Here is a 17,643-nt window from a genome sequence, read left to right on the forward strand (position 1 = left end):
TTTATACACATATCCCCGTATTCCCTCCCTTCCTTGACGCCCCCCCCTCGAGTCCCCCCCACCCTCCCTGCCCCAGTCCTCTAAGGCATCTTCCATCCTCGAGTTGGACTCCCTTTGTTATACAACAACTTCCCACTGACTCTTTTACAGTTGGTAGTGTATATATGTCTGTGCTACTCTCTCGCTTCATCTCAGTTTCCCCTTCACCCCCCGCCCCCTCCCATACCTCGAGTTCTCCAGTCCATTCTCTGTATCTGCTTCCTTGTTCTTGTCACTGAGTTCATCAGTACCATTTTTAGATTCCGTATATGTGAGTTAGCATACAATATTTGTCCTTCTCTTTCTGACTTACTTCACTGTGTATGACAGATTGTAGTTCTATCCACCTCATTACATATAGCTCCATCTCATCCCTTTTTATAGCTGAGTAATATTCCATTGTGTATATATGCCACATCTTCTGTATCCATTCAAAAAATGTGTATGGATTTTAATAGAAGAAATGCCTGTGAGAGAAAATGGGGCAAACTCTAGGTAAAGCTGGAAGACCTGTCAGACTGAAATGCAGGCTTGAACATGAATGAAGGAGAGAGGGAAGGAAGACTGGGTGGAAGTATCCTAAACTGTTGTGTGGTCTAAGGAGGGTTTGGCAAAGCTAGTGATGTATCCTTAAATCAAGGCTGTCCATCAGAGGAGTCCTGTGACTCCCTGGGTTGGACCTGCTCTGGTATCCTTGGCCATTAGTGCCAACCTGGTGATGGATATAAGACCATAATAGCTTGGACCCTTGGTCAATTATGCTCCTATAGTTAGAGATCTGTGAAGCACGTTCTTATTGCTTCCTCAGAAGATATAGTTGACATCATCCTTATTGCCAGCATCACAGCCCTCTTGCCAGATGAGATACAAAGGTATTTTTAAATGTCTCTATTTTCAATCACCACTTCCCCCATGAGTTGATGGGGATGTTGGACTCTTAACTAGGCCTAAAGGCAGCACATAAGTGACCTCTGCCTAGAAACAGTATAAACCTCCTTCCAAAATAATTTCTACCTCAGAAGGCATCTAGGAAACTATTAAAAAGTTGGGAGTAGTGGAAGTGATTAGAATAATAGATGGTACATACTTCAGTTTTCCTGGTAGTTACACTGTATCTCATCCTTAATTTTAAGATTAAGAGATACTCAATTTTGCTCACAGATCCCTGTGTCTTTTCTAGTCTTCATTCGTCAAGTCTGGTTATGTTCACTTCACTAAAAAACACTGTATCCTTGGGCCTGAAACAAATAAGAGATTTTAGGGAGTTTAAAATACCCATTTTTATCTCCCTGTCCCCTTTCTGATTCTTAACATACTGTAAATTAGAAAGTGTCTTGGTCTTAAGTTTAAGCCCTGACCTGGCTTTGAGACTATCCCATATGTTGTATGCCAAGATGATGTTCTAGCATGGAGGCTGCCGCCCTTTGTGCTGATTTCAAGTGACAATTCAGTAAAAGTGCTCTGGAGTCTCCTCGCTAACATATATGAACTCAAGGCCACATAGCATTCAGGCCAACAACTGAACCCATCACTAGAAAAACCAGGAGCTCCTCAAAGAGTCATTCATAATTAAAGTACAGTATTCACAATGTATGGTTCACAGCGTACAACTTTGATATGTACAATTTTAGAATGATTAAAAACAGAATAATATTTTGTGCTTACTCTAAATCATCTTGAGAATTTAATTAAATTCAAAGGTTGCATGAATGTATCACAAAAACACGACCAAACTGCCCTACCTCTTATGCAAAAAACCTACGTGTATGTTCATAGACAGGTGTGCATTTGCATTGTTTCATTAGTTTGGTTTGTTTCCTCATCAAAATACCCTATTTTCTTTTGCCACCTTCTGCTCATTTGTCACTCTCCCAAATTCTGTACAAGTGTCATTTCCGTGCTGCATTTCCACAGAGAATGAAGAGTAGAATGTGTAGGCTTTCTGCTGCACAATGAGATGGTGCATTTTTCCAACATATGCATACGTAAGCCTTCTTTTGTGAATGGGACCGATAGGGTCAGATAATGTTTAAAGGGAAAGGCTTTATGTCTCTCAGGCCTCTATGTTTCCACATGGATGCTCCCACACACACATAGATTGAATTATGAACAGACCCATTAATGCTGGGATCACAAAAGGTCAAGTTTTGTCTTCTTTTACCCCCATTCACATTGCCTTTGTAGAGAGAGAGAGAAAAAAAAAGGATTTGCAGGAGAAAAAGATTCATGATGAAGAATTTTAAAGAACATTTCCCCCCTTTTAGCAACATCTGTGATTTGACAAAAAATCGTATTCTGTAAAATAACTGAGGAGTATTGTTTTACCTACTTGATTTTGGTGTATGTTATTTCATGCATAGTGTTATCTTTAAGGGTAACATGTTATCATAATAACTGAGAACAAAATGTAGCATTTTGAGAGTAAAAGACCTAATGAGCACTTAAAGTAACAAAGTTTGAGTAAAATTGGATGGAAGCTTTATCAAAATGTCAGCGGCAGGATTCTTGATATATTTTTTCCTATGTCTAAGATATAAGTTAATCTTTGCTAGGGCATCTTATTTGATAGTTTTAAGTTATTAAAAAGAAAGGTCATAATTGGTATAATTATGCTTCACATACATTAACAGATAATCATGGGGCCAAGGAAAATAGCAAAAATGATAGAGAAATTTTTTCAAGCAATGAAGAATTTATAGGAAATAAAACTTCTAAGGCTTTAACCAATAGCCCTTTAGAATGCAAATGACATCATCAATTGTATGGTTGGTTGATTTCTGATGTCACATGAAATCCCCTATCAGTGAAAGGCTATGGATTGTGACAGTACAACCAGTCATGTATAAAAATGCTCTCAAATCAAAGCCTGAATTTCTTCTCTTTTCTTTCTTTCTTTCTTCCTTTCTTTCTTTCTCTCTTTCTTTTTTTTTTTTTTTTTTTTGGTGTGGCTTGCTTATAGCACTAGGTACGGTTCATAAAATTAAAAGGAGCCATATTATTGACTAGCAAAATATGTTGCATAATACTTAGTATATTTTAAAGACTACATAAAATTATATCTTCTTGAATCATATGATGCTGGGTATAGATTCAGAGAGGATCAGTGCTTTCCAGGAATAGAGTCTTTCTATTTAAGGCCTTTGGATATTAGATTTTAATTTTGTCAGGGAACTATAAGAGCAAGTCACCTGGTCTGCTTAGGATTCTAGCTTTGGTATGATAGATGCTATTAAGCATTATCTTTGAGGATAATACTGCTAGGAAGAAGTATGGTAAACATAAGGATTAAAAGATTGACTAATATTGAATCATCTATCTGCCATATTTTAAGTTTTACAACTTTCTTATAGGTTAACTGTACTGTGGAAAGCATAGAGATTTGTTCCAGAAAGTAAGAAAACGTCTTGAATCTTGAATTGCAAGATGTGGAATGCATTGGGGGTGGGGGGGAACTACTTGAAGTTTCATTATAGTATTGGAGGTAGATTCATGAGGTAGAGATGGCAGAATGGATTAGAGAGGGATAGACTAGGGACAGGGAGACCACTCAGTAGGTATTTTGGTAATGCCAGTAGGGGGAGGAGATGAGGAGATGAAGGCTTGGCCAGAGTATTACTTACAAGAAAAGAAAGGAAGGAAAGGAAATATATGTGTTTAGAAGAAGTATTGATAAACTACAGCCCTGGGGCCAAATCCAGCCCATTGGTTGTTTTTCTAAATAAAGTTTTATTAGAACTTGCCCATTTGTTTACATATTGTCTGTGGCTGCTTACAAAGTACAACTGCAGGGTCAAATTGTTTTGATGGAGACATTATAACTCACAAAACTGAAAATATTTATTGTCTGGCTTTTATAGAGAAGAAGCTTGCCAATCCTTTATTTAGAAGAAAGAAGAAAGCATTGTCTAAAGAAAGCAGATGATTGATCACACAGGGAAAAATAAGAAAGATATGGGACACCAAAGAAAAATAGGAATCATTTAAATTAGCTTTTCTATTCGCATATAATGCTTCTAAAGTTCTTAGGGAAAGTTAAATATAGTTGAAGTAACATGTATATGCATAATATTATTATTATGTATATTTCAAATTAACTAGGTAAAGTAGAAAAGTAAATATTCAGGTCATATGGATAGTAGTACAAACTTGCTTTCATTGACTTCCCTGAAATCCTCTGTGGAAAGGATAGAAATCATAGATTTAACATCACAGTTGATTGGGGCAAATACCATATTTTTAGCTGAGAGACCTAGGAAGAGAATGAGCTGTCAGTACATGGAAGACTCTTGGAGAAGGGTTTCTCATTTTGTCTGTGGTCACTGAAGTGAGGTTGAGAATCCACGTAGCAAATAGTTTCAAATTTCTATCTTCTTCATGTGCAGTGGGGGTAGAAATAGGAAAGATAGTCCAAGAAAAACAATTAAAACTTGATATGGGAAAACTACTCTATTTAAAAATGAAAACTGTAATAATACAACATGTACACGGGACATAATAGGTTAGCCATTGTGCTGTCCATTCTTTACTCTAATTTAATTCCTGATGTGGTAAGGTCAGTATTCGTCATTCATGGATGAGAGTTTTATTACCTGTTCAAAGTCTCTCACTCAGTAAATGAAAAAGCCAGGATTTTAACCCAAGATCTCAAAAGTCCATGCCCTGTTCAGAGTCATTTGTAATTCTAGATGGGTCTAATTTGGTCACTAATCTAATTTGATCAAGAGACATGGATAAAGTGACTTTCTGCTTTTCATCTCTTTTGGTCTGTTACCATATATTGACCAGGTGTTTATGTAAGAATCCAATCTATTAGAGAGAACATGTTTATATAACACAGTAGAGTCAAAGAATTGTAATGATTTTTAATTTGTAAACTATACAGATTAAAATATTAACTTATAATTTTTGAGTCCTCAACATGTCTTACTAATAAACCATAAGTCAAGTTCATATATCTTTTAAATATGCTGATTAGAAATGCAGAAATTTAAATATAAAGGATACCTGTTTTTAAGCCTTTGCTGCTTCTGGAAAATTCTGTGCATTATTTAGAAATTTATATATATTCAAAATATTGTCTGAACATTGTCTTTGAAGTATGGATATTTTGAAAAATTGTATTTATGAAATTTGGAAAATTATATTTTGGAATATTTGGAAGAAAGAGAACAGAGTTATTCATTTAAAAGGCCCACAAAATGTTAGTGAATTTAATATACATATTAAAATTTTTTAAGGTAGCATACAGATGGTAAAATAAAATATTCTAAAAAGGAAGGTATATATAATAGAATTAAATATTGTCATTGGTACATATATTGGATTATTTAAAGTCTTAGTTGTTGTTCTGTTAAGCAGTTTAAAAGTCCTTGGCAAACTTATTAGATGTATATGTTTCTTTTTTTATACAGAGATAGTTTTTATTCAGCAATTGTAAATGGGTACCTATTCCATATTACTGAAGTGCAAAGTTAGAAATTTTTCCATAAATAAAATTTGTTGGTGAAAGAATGTGTACATCATCTATTCACTTTACTTGAACATAGACCTATGCTCAAATTCTTATATTGAAGTCATTTCCCCCACATCAAACTAGGTTCTCAAAAACCTAATAGGTGTGACATCAACAATTACTTCTTGCTAACAACTCTTGTAATTTAACCCCTTCAGGTGAACAGGCTGATTGATGAATTGCAGACAGCTATCAAAAGCAACAGAGGTCATCTCTCTAAACTTGGCCCCCAATTACAGGCTGAGCAGGAGCAATTCTCCTCTTACGTCTTCCAACACATTAAGAGCCTTCCAGCAAACACTCTTATCCCAGGAGGCCTGCAGCTCAAGGTGGGTGTCATTCCGTGACTCTCAATGGGTTCAGCCAGAGACAATACACTCGGCTCCATTTGAAGACCCTTGTAACAATGCCACTCAGCTTGAATTTCTTTTTGTGTTGTCCTCCTCAAACTGGAGTTTGGATTACAAGTTCTAATATTACCATTCAGGGAATATGTTTTAAAAGAAAATATCTAGAGGTCTTTGAAATATGGATTTATAAACTTTAATTTTCAACCCAGAACATGATTTTAATTAAGAAATTTAATCATGAACATTTAGGTGCTTTTCCAAGAAACATATTTTTCACGGGAGTCACTATGTATTTCAGTTTTAAAAAATAACTTATTTGAAAAAAAGAAAGACTTATTTGGAGAAATGGACAAGCTTTCATAATTGACAGACAGTGGCAATAGGAAGAGGTGAAAGGCCAGGTGGCTGATTGATGTTCAAACTACATTTCCAAGGAAAAGGATCTGTATTGGATAAGTGTGACATATGTCTGAGTTCACTTGGTAAAATCAATACTTAAGAATATACTGGGAAAAAAAAAGCTGAATTGGTTATTTGTCAGGACAAGATGGCTAAATGTCCTAGACTACTCTTTGCTATTGCACCTGGAAGAGAAAAAAAATAATTCATACTCGGCTAAAGTGGTTTAAGTACTGAAAGCTTGGGGAGTTTAAATACTTTTGTTTATCATAACAGAATATCTATGTTAAGTCTGTCAAGTTAAGATTGTTCTGTAATCTTATATCTCATATTTCAAGAGACTATTATTAGTGAAGTTGAATTACTCAAAGTATGGCTCTTTTCCATCTAAAGAATCATTGCTACAACTCTTCATTTCTTTTTGATTATGTTTATATTTGAATGTGACATCATTCAGAGTAATTGTATTTTGATCAGCCTTTATCACTACAATTCCCTTAAATATTCAGTCTTTTTTGCAAATAACAATAAACGTTATATTTGCTGTCTAGAACTCATTTATTTTTTTAAAGATTTTTTTTTGATGTGGACCATTTTTTAAAGTCTTTATTGAATTTAAAATATTGCTTCTGTTTTATGTTTTGGTTTTTTGAACATGAGGTGTGTGGGATTTTATCTCCTCGATCAGGAATCGAACCCACACACCTGTATTGGAAGGTGAAATCTTAACCACTGGACAGCCAGGGAAGTCCCTATAGCTTATTTCTTTAATGGAATTCCTTGTTTATATTTAGAATGAGAATATTACCATGTAAAAATTGACCTTTGGGGAAGTGTAATTCCAAGATAAACATGATAATTTATTTCTCATAATCTGTGCTAGTCAGCTAAAGGTTTAGGAAGTGATGTTTAAGACATCAAGGTCAGTTTCTTATAGTCTGGTAGCATTATTGTTTTCCAGATTTCTGACTTGGTTACAAATCCAGTCTGCCATTTTGCACCTAAATGTTAAGACCTGAAACCATAAAACTCTTAGAAGAAGTATGCTTCTTGTATGCTGCCTTGACATTAGTCTTAGCAGTATATTTTTCTGGAGATCTTTAGACAAGGGCAACAAAAGCAAAAATAAACAAATGGGACTATACCAAACAAAACAGCTTTTGTACATCGAAGGAAACCATCAACAAAATGAAAAATCATACTAAATGGGAGGAGGTGTTTGCAAATGATACGTCCAAGAAGGGGCTGATACCCAAAAATATACAAAGAAATCACACAAAATTAAAAACAACAACAACAGTTCTATTAAAAAATGGGCAGGGGACCTGAATAGATATTTTTCCAAGGAAGACATACAAATGGTCAACAGATAACATGAAAAGATGCTCAACATCACTAACCATCAGGGAAATACAAATCAAAACCACAATGAGGTATCACCTCACACCTGTCATAATGGCTATTATCAAAAAGATAACAAAAAACAAGCATTGGTGAGCATGTGGAGAAAAGAGAACCCTTGAACACTGTTGTTGGGAATATAAATTGGTGTAGCCCCTATGGAAGACAGTATGGAGATTCCTCAAAAAATTAAAAACAGAACTACCATACAATTCAGCACTTCCACTGCTAGGCATTTATCTGAAGAAAACAAAAACACTTATTTGAAAAGATGTATACATCCCTATGTTCATTGCAGCATTATTTACAATAGCCAATGTATGGAAGCAACCTAAGTATCCATTGATAGGCAAATAGATAAAAGGTGTGGGGTGTGTGTGTGTGTGTGTGACACATATACATACACACAGTGGAATGTTAGCCATAAAAAGAATGAAATCTTGCCATTTGCAATAACATGGATGCACCTACCAGGGTATTTTGCTAAATGAAATAAGTCAGGGAAAGACAAATACTATAAGATTTTACTTATATGTGGAATCTATAAAACAAAACAAAGAAAACAGAAACAGACTCAGAGATACAGAGAACAAACTGGTGGTTACCAAAGGGTGGGGATTGTAGGGGGTTGGGCGAAATAGGTGCAAAAGATTAAGAGGCACAAACTTCCAGTTATAAAATAAGTAAGCCACGGGGATGTAATGTGTAATAGCATAGGGAGTATAGTGGATCATATTGCAATAACTTTGTGGATGACGGATGGTCACTAGACTGAATCATGCTGATCGGTTCATAATGTAGATAAATGTCACATCACCCTGTTGCACACCTGAAACTAATGTTGTATGTCAACTGTACTTCAATAAAGAAGAGAAAAAACATAGTAAAACAAAACAAAAACAAAGATTCCTGCAAACATTACTTCTTTCCTTTCAGGGCCCCACATTTGCCTTTCCCTCTCCGAGCTGGGCCAGGCCTGAGTAAAGGGAACTTTCATTTTATTTCTCCCCTCTTTTGAGCTTCCTCTTTTCCCATCAGCTCTATGATATAAATCCCATGTTTACGTGAAAATTCTGATTACCTGCAACACAAACCCTCTCAAGCCATTTCTAATAAAAAAGAGGGTTTGTTGAAAACATATAAAGGAATCCCACAGAAATGAAAACCAGAAAATATAGCCAGTTCTCACAAGAAAGTCACTTCTTTTCCATATCTTTCTCCTGAAGCCCCATAGTCTCTCTTCTCCTTATCTTTCTGAGCTTTTTTCATTTCTCCTTTCATTTTGCAAGCTGGCTTTCTCTTTTTGCTCCTTTGTATGTACATGGAGGAGGAAACTTACGTCCCCTAGCCCTAACTTTTTGGTTTAAATGTCACCATCATCTGACTAGAGTCTCTGTGTGGTTCAAATCATTTAAAGAGAGAATCTGTTTGGGTCAGCCCAGCCTTATCTAGTTCTCTGACATTGATTCAACTCCCTGTAGCCGCTGAGTGGGGAAAGGCAGGGTTGTGTGCAACACGGGGCACATAGGACTTTCCAGTAGTCAATCTAGGAAGGGAAGCTGGTCATGGATGGCCAAAGTGACTAACATGTTTCTCATATAAAATTAAACGGAACATTGTAAATAAATTATTGTGTATTATTTGTGGCAGTGCATGTTCTCCTTTCCCTCCCACCCCCATATTTTTGGGAGTAGATATTTGGACGGCTGGAAAAGAAATCGAGGGCTATAGTTTCATAAACTAGTTCTTACATCTGAAAGAACCAGGTAGTAGAGACAAAACTGGATGAGCAAAGTATACCCTAAGTATTCAGAGTCGCAAATCTCTTAGAATCGAGGAGTTTTTCCGTACCCTCTAGTGAAGAGAACTTGCTAATTCCAGCTGGAGAGATATTGAGCATAGGTCACAGCAGCATACCTTCCTCTGTTAATTCCAGAATCAGTTCATATCAGTAGCCTGGCCAAACTCTGTTTCCATGGCGTGCGAATGAGCTGCCCTTTTTTGGAGCACTCTCTCTAGCCCAGTTACCTCTGAGTCACTGTGGGCAAGGGCCGTGTCTTTTGTGGTTATGAACAACTTTATCTCACCTTGTAGCATGTGCTCTGCAGAGTGTTAGATGATGTATCAATCAATTAATCAATCAATATATTTTCCATTTATGACTGAAAGGCATGGCTCCCGTATAACTTATTTTTCCCCTTTTCTGTTCATTTTGATAAAACAGTGAGTTGGAATGATTATCCTTCTACTTTTCTCTATTTGATGATTTGTATCACTGTTGAATACTGTAGTCATCATCCTCTTCTAGAGCTTCCAGGTGTTCAGCTAGAGGCTGGAGGGGAGGCAGGGTGTGATTCAAAAAGCGTCCCCTGGGGTGCTTTTTCATATTGTGTGTGGTTGCCTTCACCTCTTCACTGAGCTTCTCATCCTTCTCATATCTGTCCTTGATAATTTAAAAATAGCAGCTTTTGGTTAGGTCTTAATATTAGAAGATCACCTCGTGAAAGGACATAGTCTGTGTTCCATATTGCCTCAGTTCCATTTTTGCTTAAAACAGTACCAAGTTTAAATAGACGTATAAGACAAAAGACTGAGAACAGTGTGTTAGAGATCCATCCCTGTCCTAGGAAAGTGCCTTGTTAAAAAAAAAATTGAAAACACAACATAACAACATTAGAAGAATTTTAGGAAAAAGTTCTATCACCCTTAATCACATTACTCTTTAGATGACCATTCTCACCCTCGCATACCATTTCCATATGCACTCACATGTAGTCACAAACACAGTGTGCACTTTTTTTGCATCCTGGTATGTTCTCTTTCCAACATATCATAGCACCTTTTAGGTTGATGAGATTTCTTATTGTTTTTACCTTTAGTGGTCACACTCAATGTGCGGCATCATTTATGAAGCCCTTCAGGTAACAAGATTTTGGAGCAGTTCCTTACTATTCCAAACCTTCTCTTACCCCACATCCCCTCAGCCACTACCATCACCCTTAGCCATATAAGAACATCTGCTACAGCCATGGCTCAGTGACTTCTGCCTTCCCAGTCCTGTTCTTTCGCTGCAACTCCTCCTCCTCTTCATCCCCATGGAGATGCTGTCAGAAATGTTAGCGTTTCCCTGGGAGAGCAGGAAACAAAGGATTGATAGGAAAGGGTATTAGCAAATCTGTAGGGGATGGTAGGTGGAAAAACTAGTAGGAAGGTGGGTGATCTGACAGGGAATTGATGAGCAAGAGTGTGGGATGTGTGGGTAGGGAGGAGAAAGCACGGGAGAATGAGTGGAAGATGGGTACAGGGAAGTCCTTTCACTGGAATTAGTGCTTTTCACACACAATTGGTCAATAATGCACTGTGGGTTATCTTCCTTTTGCTGCCAGTAGAGGCAGGTCCATTTTCTCTGGGGCCTAGATCTTGTAAAATTTGAGAGGGAGGAGCCTCTTTAAAACTGGGTGGGCCTGAAAGTGGGTATTTATTTAGAATGAGAAAATAAATGACAACAAATTAACGGAAACTTGGAGATTCAGATCCTCTCTCATGAGATGTTTTAAGGCAGCTTATCAGACACTCTTACACAGACATACTCCTGATTACTGTCTGGCTTCCTCTCTCCCCTCCCCCCAGTTGGTGCTCTATAGCTCCCAGCACTCTCGGCTTCCAGCACTCTCAGGAGCTGGAGCAAGTTGAGGGTCCCCAAGCTTACTTTGCACTAACTTCACATGAATCCACTCAGGCTGTGGGCAAGGGAAATACGGTGGAATTTAGTAACCTGGATAAAAGCAAGATTCAGATGGCTGTGATTTGGAGATTTTTTTTGCATTTCTGTTCGTATATTGCTTGGTTATAGTGTTCTCTCCTAGCATAAAGTTTTTAAAAAGGGATAATTCAGAGATTTACTTTTAAAGAATGTCTTTGTCCAGCACCTAGTTCATCCTCTAGGTAGTATGTATCTACTACCTAGATACATTTTTATTCTTCCAATTACAGAATAAAAGGAAGTTTTAAGTGAATAGTCCAGTAAATCCATACATTATTAGATACTTATGTCTACAAGGCATTGTGCTATGTATGATGGGAAGAGGCAGAGACGCCTGGAATACCTTCTTGGCCCAAGTCTGCGATTATTTAAACAGAACAGTATGACACCTTTTGAAGACAATAAAACTAATGTGTAGGTCTTCTCAGCTTTTTACTACAATTTCATTTTAGTTTACAGGCCTGTTTATATTTAGAAAATGGGCTAATTTTGTTGGTAACAATAAAGATGCTAATTTTTATCCATAATACCTTCCTGCTCTTTGCTATGCTTTGGAGACTTCAATTTGCTCTACCAAAGGCATAATGGCACCATGAAACCATTTGAGATTTGTATTCTATTTTGTGATCATTTTAAAAAAGTTTCAAAGTTTTCTGACCATATGTATCCATGTGTAAAGTTTTCTAACCATATATAAAGTTTAATAGGAAGTTTATTTAAATATTTAGGAATCCATGAAACAATTAAATGAATAAAAGGAGATAATTGAGGTCAAGTGGTGAGATTTTTTTTTTTTGGTGTGGTGTCATCACTGTTCTGCATGCATATTATCTCCTTATTTCCATTGTACATTCCTTGATCCTTGTCTTTCTGTTTAACCACTTTTCCCATATATGTATTTACAATCTCTGAGCTGCTTCGTTATTTAACCTACATTATTTGAGTAAACAGTGTGAAAACAAACTTAGGATATGCTCTAAATATAAGCAGTAAGACATACGAACTTAAAAACTTCATTTTCAAAGGAATTATGGATAGAATAGTAAAATTGGAATATTCAATGTCATTGTTGTGACTTCAAGAACATTTATTAAATGTTGGACAAAATGTGATGGAGGTAATCAGGTTTCCATGTGTAGATTTCACCAAGAGGGCAAATGTTGGACTGCCCATTTTAATGGCAAGTAAATTTGAGACCCCATGAATGCCTGCCAACATCTCATGGGTTAGCTGTTAGCAGTAGGCACTGAAATATTTCACCTACCCTTCTTTCCAGTGCTCTTTCCCATCTTGCCTTCTTTTCTTTTTTCTTTCTTTCTTTCTTTGTTTTTTTTTTTGTGGCCTGTTAGGGTGGGGTATGGTGGGAATGCCAGTGTATCCACCCCAGCCTATTCCCTGACAGGCATCTGCAGCCAGGTGTAAATCTCCGTGCGCAGGAAGATACAATCTTCCCTTGCTAGACCCAGTGAAGAGAAAAACTGAAAAACTGTGTCTGTATCAAAATCAGGGAAGAGCAATTGGTCAGGCGGGGCATGAGCTCCCATGCAGAGCCGTTGTAATGAGACAGGCTTTCCCTGTGCAGTCCTGACAGTCTTGAAGGTGCCCAGAGAATTGCCAGGTGGGCAGTCAGCAGGGAAAGTCCACAGGCCAGAGCTGGATTACTGTCCCAGCAGTTACGCAGACTAAATGCAACCACTGAACCTTACTGCTGCAGGCACATTCTCTCTCTCGGGGAGATTGTCCTTCTCCATAGCAGTTAATTTGTTTTTACCTCTCAATTAGCTTTTTCACAGAGTGTTTGAGATGCTCAAGTCACTGAGATTCTCTTCCTACATATGCTCCCGTCCCCTGGATTACCCACTGACATCTATGTTAGTTTGACTCACCATGAATAGTATCAAGCATTAACTCATCATTTGAACATAGAAATGAATGCAGATTTTCTAATAAGTGCAAATGAAGTGATGCATCTATACCTAAAGATTCTACCTGCAGGTTTGATACTGTTTTATGATAAAAAAAAAAATGGATTTTTTTTTAAAATAAAAATATATTGCTCCAGACAATGAGCTTCTGCATAGGTTTTAGTTACTCCGAGTATCTATTCATATTAGGGGAAAATTACCTTTACAGGCATATTTGATATATAAAAAAGAAACCAAATAGCATTAAAAACACATACTCCATTGAAAGATGAGAATATGATCTCTGAGGCTGAGAACTGGGGAAGTCTGATGATTGGGCTCATATTTAATCATATAGTATTCATTTCCCTAGTAAAATAGAATTTAGGGGGATGTGACTATGCTTTTTTAATCAAAAAAGACCTTACTTTCCTTGAGAAGAAATATATTGATCACAGGAACTTTTAAAAACCTTTATTTACAAACTCTGGTATATACGACATCATATTATATTCAGCTACTGACAGGACCCACATACCTGATATTTTAATCTCAATTAAATATAATTTTAGGCACTACAGTAATTTAGACAAAGTGAAATCGTTGTTCCATTTCTCCTTGAAATATTCTCATTTATAAAGGGCATATTGAAATTACTTAGCTTAGAGCCTGACAGGCAAACACATTTACTTTGCCACTATCTTCTATATAATTTTCAACATTTTCATATATTGAATTTAGTGACAATTGTAATTGATACAAAGAAACTATTTTTTGCAGGATCACGCACCTTGTTTTAGAAATTTTACTTTGTTAAAAATACGGTTGGGGAGAAGCCCTTTAAAAAAAATATGACAAAACAGCAAAATGTGACTTTAAATGCTTAAAGGAAAAGAACACAGGCCCACTCCCAGAGTAACCGTGAAGCCAATGAGGGCCATCTTGCAGGCCTCTCCATCCTTGGTCCCCCTTGGCCTTTCCTCCATACCTACCCCTAACCCCCAATTCAGGCTATCGGGTACCACCCTTCAGGAAAAAGGCATACCATATTTTCTTTTAAGCTAATACAGTTTTCAAAACATTTTTTTTTTCTTATATCAAAGTTCTTTCTTGGAATGCACTATGTAAAGTAGATGAAAGTAGGATCTACCCCCTTTGAAGCCAGGATGGTGGCTACCCCCACAGACTCACTCACCAGGTTTGATCTCCCACTTGGGACCACAGCTCCCTACTCTCACTCCCTTATCCACCAGCCCAGCTCCAGGCCCTCTGAGGAATTCCAGACAGCCAAGATTGAAACTCCTGGCCTCAAAGATCAATAATCAATAAGGCTGAATATTATTTTCTCTCATAGAGCTGTGGTATTTTAATTGTGACAAAAGAGTAACTCTCCAATTGGAATTTCAAGTAGTATTGGCAAGTTGGTAGGAGTGGTATTTTGGGGTCAGAGTCTTTTATCCACCCCTAAAATCCTACACCATAGGCAATCACCCACTTTATATCTTCTAAATGGTGGGCTGGGCTGAAACTTACATAGGAAATCTAAAATGTCTCTTTTAAAATAAATTATTTTCTTACATATACCTTTTCTGGGCTTTAAAAAAATGTTATTTGATTTTTGATCCAGGTACCATTTAGATTGGTGAAGTTTAACAATTAAGTAACTTGTTTTCACATAAGTGAATTTTAATTTCTTGCGACAGATATACTGGCTCCTTACCTGTTAAGTACTATTTAAGATATCTCTGTTAGGCATTAAAACACATTTTCCTAAATGCAGTATGAGCATACTAGTTCATAATTAACTTTTAATTGCCTGAATCTCATAATTTTAATGTTTGCTTTGTGATTATCTTCTTATCTGAATATTAAAATTAGGCATGTTTACAGTTTGTTTTATAATATATTATACATTTGAGAAAATATAGAAAATGTGGATATTCTGAAAACTATCTTATAAGTCTGTAAAAATAAAACAGTAACAGCACATTTTTTTGATTTAATGTACATATAATTAACTCACTTAGAGTTAATTTTCTATCTACAAAGGTGACTTTGAATTCTGATTAGATAAAAAATTTTTTCATGGCTAATTAGCTTCTCACATATGAAGAATATTTCATTGTAATTTTCATGTTCTTTGACCTAGGTAAAAAAATACTTCTCTATACCTTTAACATTTTTCATATTGTTTCATATTGTTAGATCTCTAATCTTAAATATGAGTAAATTTTGATGTGTATAATCTAAAACATCATAGGGCATTATGCTAAGTGAAATAAGTCAGATAGAGAAGGCCAAATACTGTATGATATCACTTACATGTGGGGTCTAAGAAAGCCAACCTTGTGGAAAGAGACTAGAATGGTGGATATTAGGGGCTGAGGTGGGTAGGGGGGAGGAAATGGGGAGATATTGGTTAAAGGGTGTGAACTTTCAGTCAGAGGATGAATAAGTTTTGGGGACCTAATGCTGAGCATTGTGATTTAGTTACTGATATGTATTATTTATTTGATAGCTTTAAAGAGAGTAGATCTTAAATGTTCTCACCACAAAAAGAAATGGTAATTATGTGATGTGATGGAGATGTTAGCTAACCCTGGCAATCATTTAGAAATATATAAGTGTATCACATCAACACATTGTGCACACACTTATACATGTTGTATGAGAGTTATGTCTCAGTAAAGCTGGGAAAAAAATCATAGGACTTGATTTCTAAGTATCCCCCTGCCCTTTATGAGTAGATTTGCCCTAGGCACGTCATTTATCCTCTCTGAGATGCACCTATAAAATCCAGTTGCTTTGGGTATTGAGTGATTTAAAGGCATGTGCACTCTTCACTCTGGATTATTGTGCACGTGTGTAGTGGATGCCATGCCACGCTACCTGCATTCCCCCCTCAGGACCGGGATACCCACTCTCAGCTGCCACACCTGCATTCTTCTTGGACAGTTGCCCTCAGTGTAAAGTTGCTGCTACTCCAAAGCTTAGACCCCCATCCTGAGGACAGTCTGCATCCAATATTTGATTGATGGGCCGTGCAAAGCCATATTCCCTGGCCTCGATTCTGGACAGCTGTGAAGGGCCCTCCCAGCTCTAAGAGCTCCCACCAGAGGCCTCTGAGGCAACTGCATCACAGTTTACCTTCTCCCCCCACCCACTCCTGTTTCCTCAGTCCCCTCACCAGTGTTGTACCTGAGAATGCTCCACAGGAAACTTCCTGCAGGTAAATATTGGTCTCAGAGTCTGTTCCCCGAGAACCTTAATCCAAGACAACATGGAAGTTAACTTTTTCCCAGCATATTTAATTATTTCACTTGAAACATGCCAAATAGTTTTGTGGGGCTATTTTATATTCTTTTTCTTCGCCAGACCTCTAGTAGTAAATTGTGTTACTGTATAGCCTCCCAACTTTGGCAACACGCTGCAGTGTCATTTTCCTATTATTGCCTCTTGACAGCATTGCATCCTGAGGCATTTTGAAGCTTAGGTGTTTGGCCTTCCACTCATGCACAGAAGAGCTTCCTGGGTGGTCTGTCCAGCGGTTATGGAGAGTTTGGGAACCTGCTGTTCCCCCACAGCTAGCTCTTAACCAGACTTATAGCATTAAAGGCCGATAATGGCACTGAACTAGGCTTTATACAAGTCCTTAAATAGGTGTCATAAATGATGCCAGGCAAACTGGTCAAAGTACCACATCAGCTTAAAACTTCCTATTCAAGTCATCGTTTCCCCATATGGTTTACGTTTTGATCACTGCCTCTATGAAATCTTCACAGTAAATACAGTTCTTTTAATAGTTTGTTAAACAGATGATTGAACTTGGTGTACCCCTCCCCCCCAAAAAAATAGTTTGTTAACATTTTTGTGCCTTCACAAATACAGCATATGAAGTTATACTTAGGTTGATTTATTTACACCCATAGATGCAGACATCATGTTTCAGAAATATTAGCCTAGCTACAAATTTTATTTCTCAACTATGCTAAAATTACTCTGTAATGAATAACAGAAACTGACCATTTATAACCATGTCTATTGCTTTAATCCTCTGGTTTGAGCCGCAGTCATTCACCCTTCAGATAATCGCTGCTCCCTGTAGTCTACACTCCACCCAGCAACCATGATGCTCCTTTTGAGTCAGATCCTGTTACTGCTCTGTTCCAGTCCCTCCAAGGATCCCCCATGTTGCTGCGCGCCCCTTAACCCTATGATTTCACGTTACTTACTCTCCCTGTCTCTCACTCTGCTCTTGTCACACCAGCCTCCCCG

General features: G+C 37.1%; 1 protein-coding gene across 1 annotated transcript in view; it reads left to right on the top strand.

Annotated features, from left to right (window-relative positions):
• Positions 1-17,643, top strand: part of DCDC1 (doublecortin domain containing 1) — a 398,871-nt gene that overhangs the window by 171,244 nt on the left and 209,984 nt on the right. The window contains exon 9 of the mRNA XM_057748255.1: positions 5,710-5,880. Coding sequence (XP_057604238.1) covers positions 5,710-5,880 — 171 coding nt within the window. The remainder of the gene's footprint in view (positions 1-5,709; positions 5,881-17,643) is intronic.

The sequence above is a fragment of the Hippopotamus amphibius genome, chromosome 9 (assembly GCF_030028045.1).
Source record: "Hippopotamus amphibius kiboko isolate mHipAmp2 chromosome 9, mHipAmp2.hap2, whole genome shotgun sequence".
Classification (NCBI taxonomy): domain Eukaryota; kingdom Metazoa; phylum Chordata; class Mammalia; order Artiodactyla; family Hippopotamidae; genus Hippopotamus; species Hippopotamus amphibius.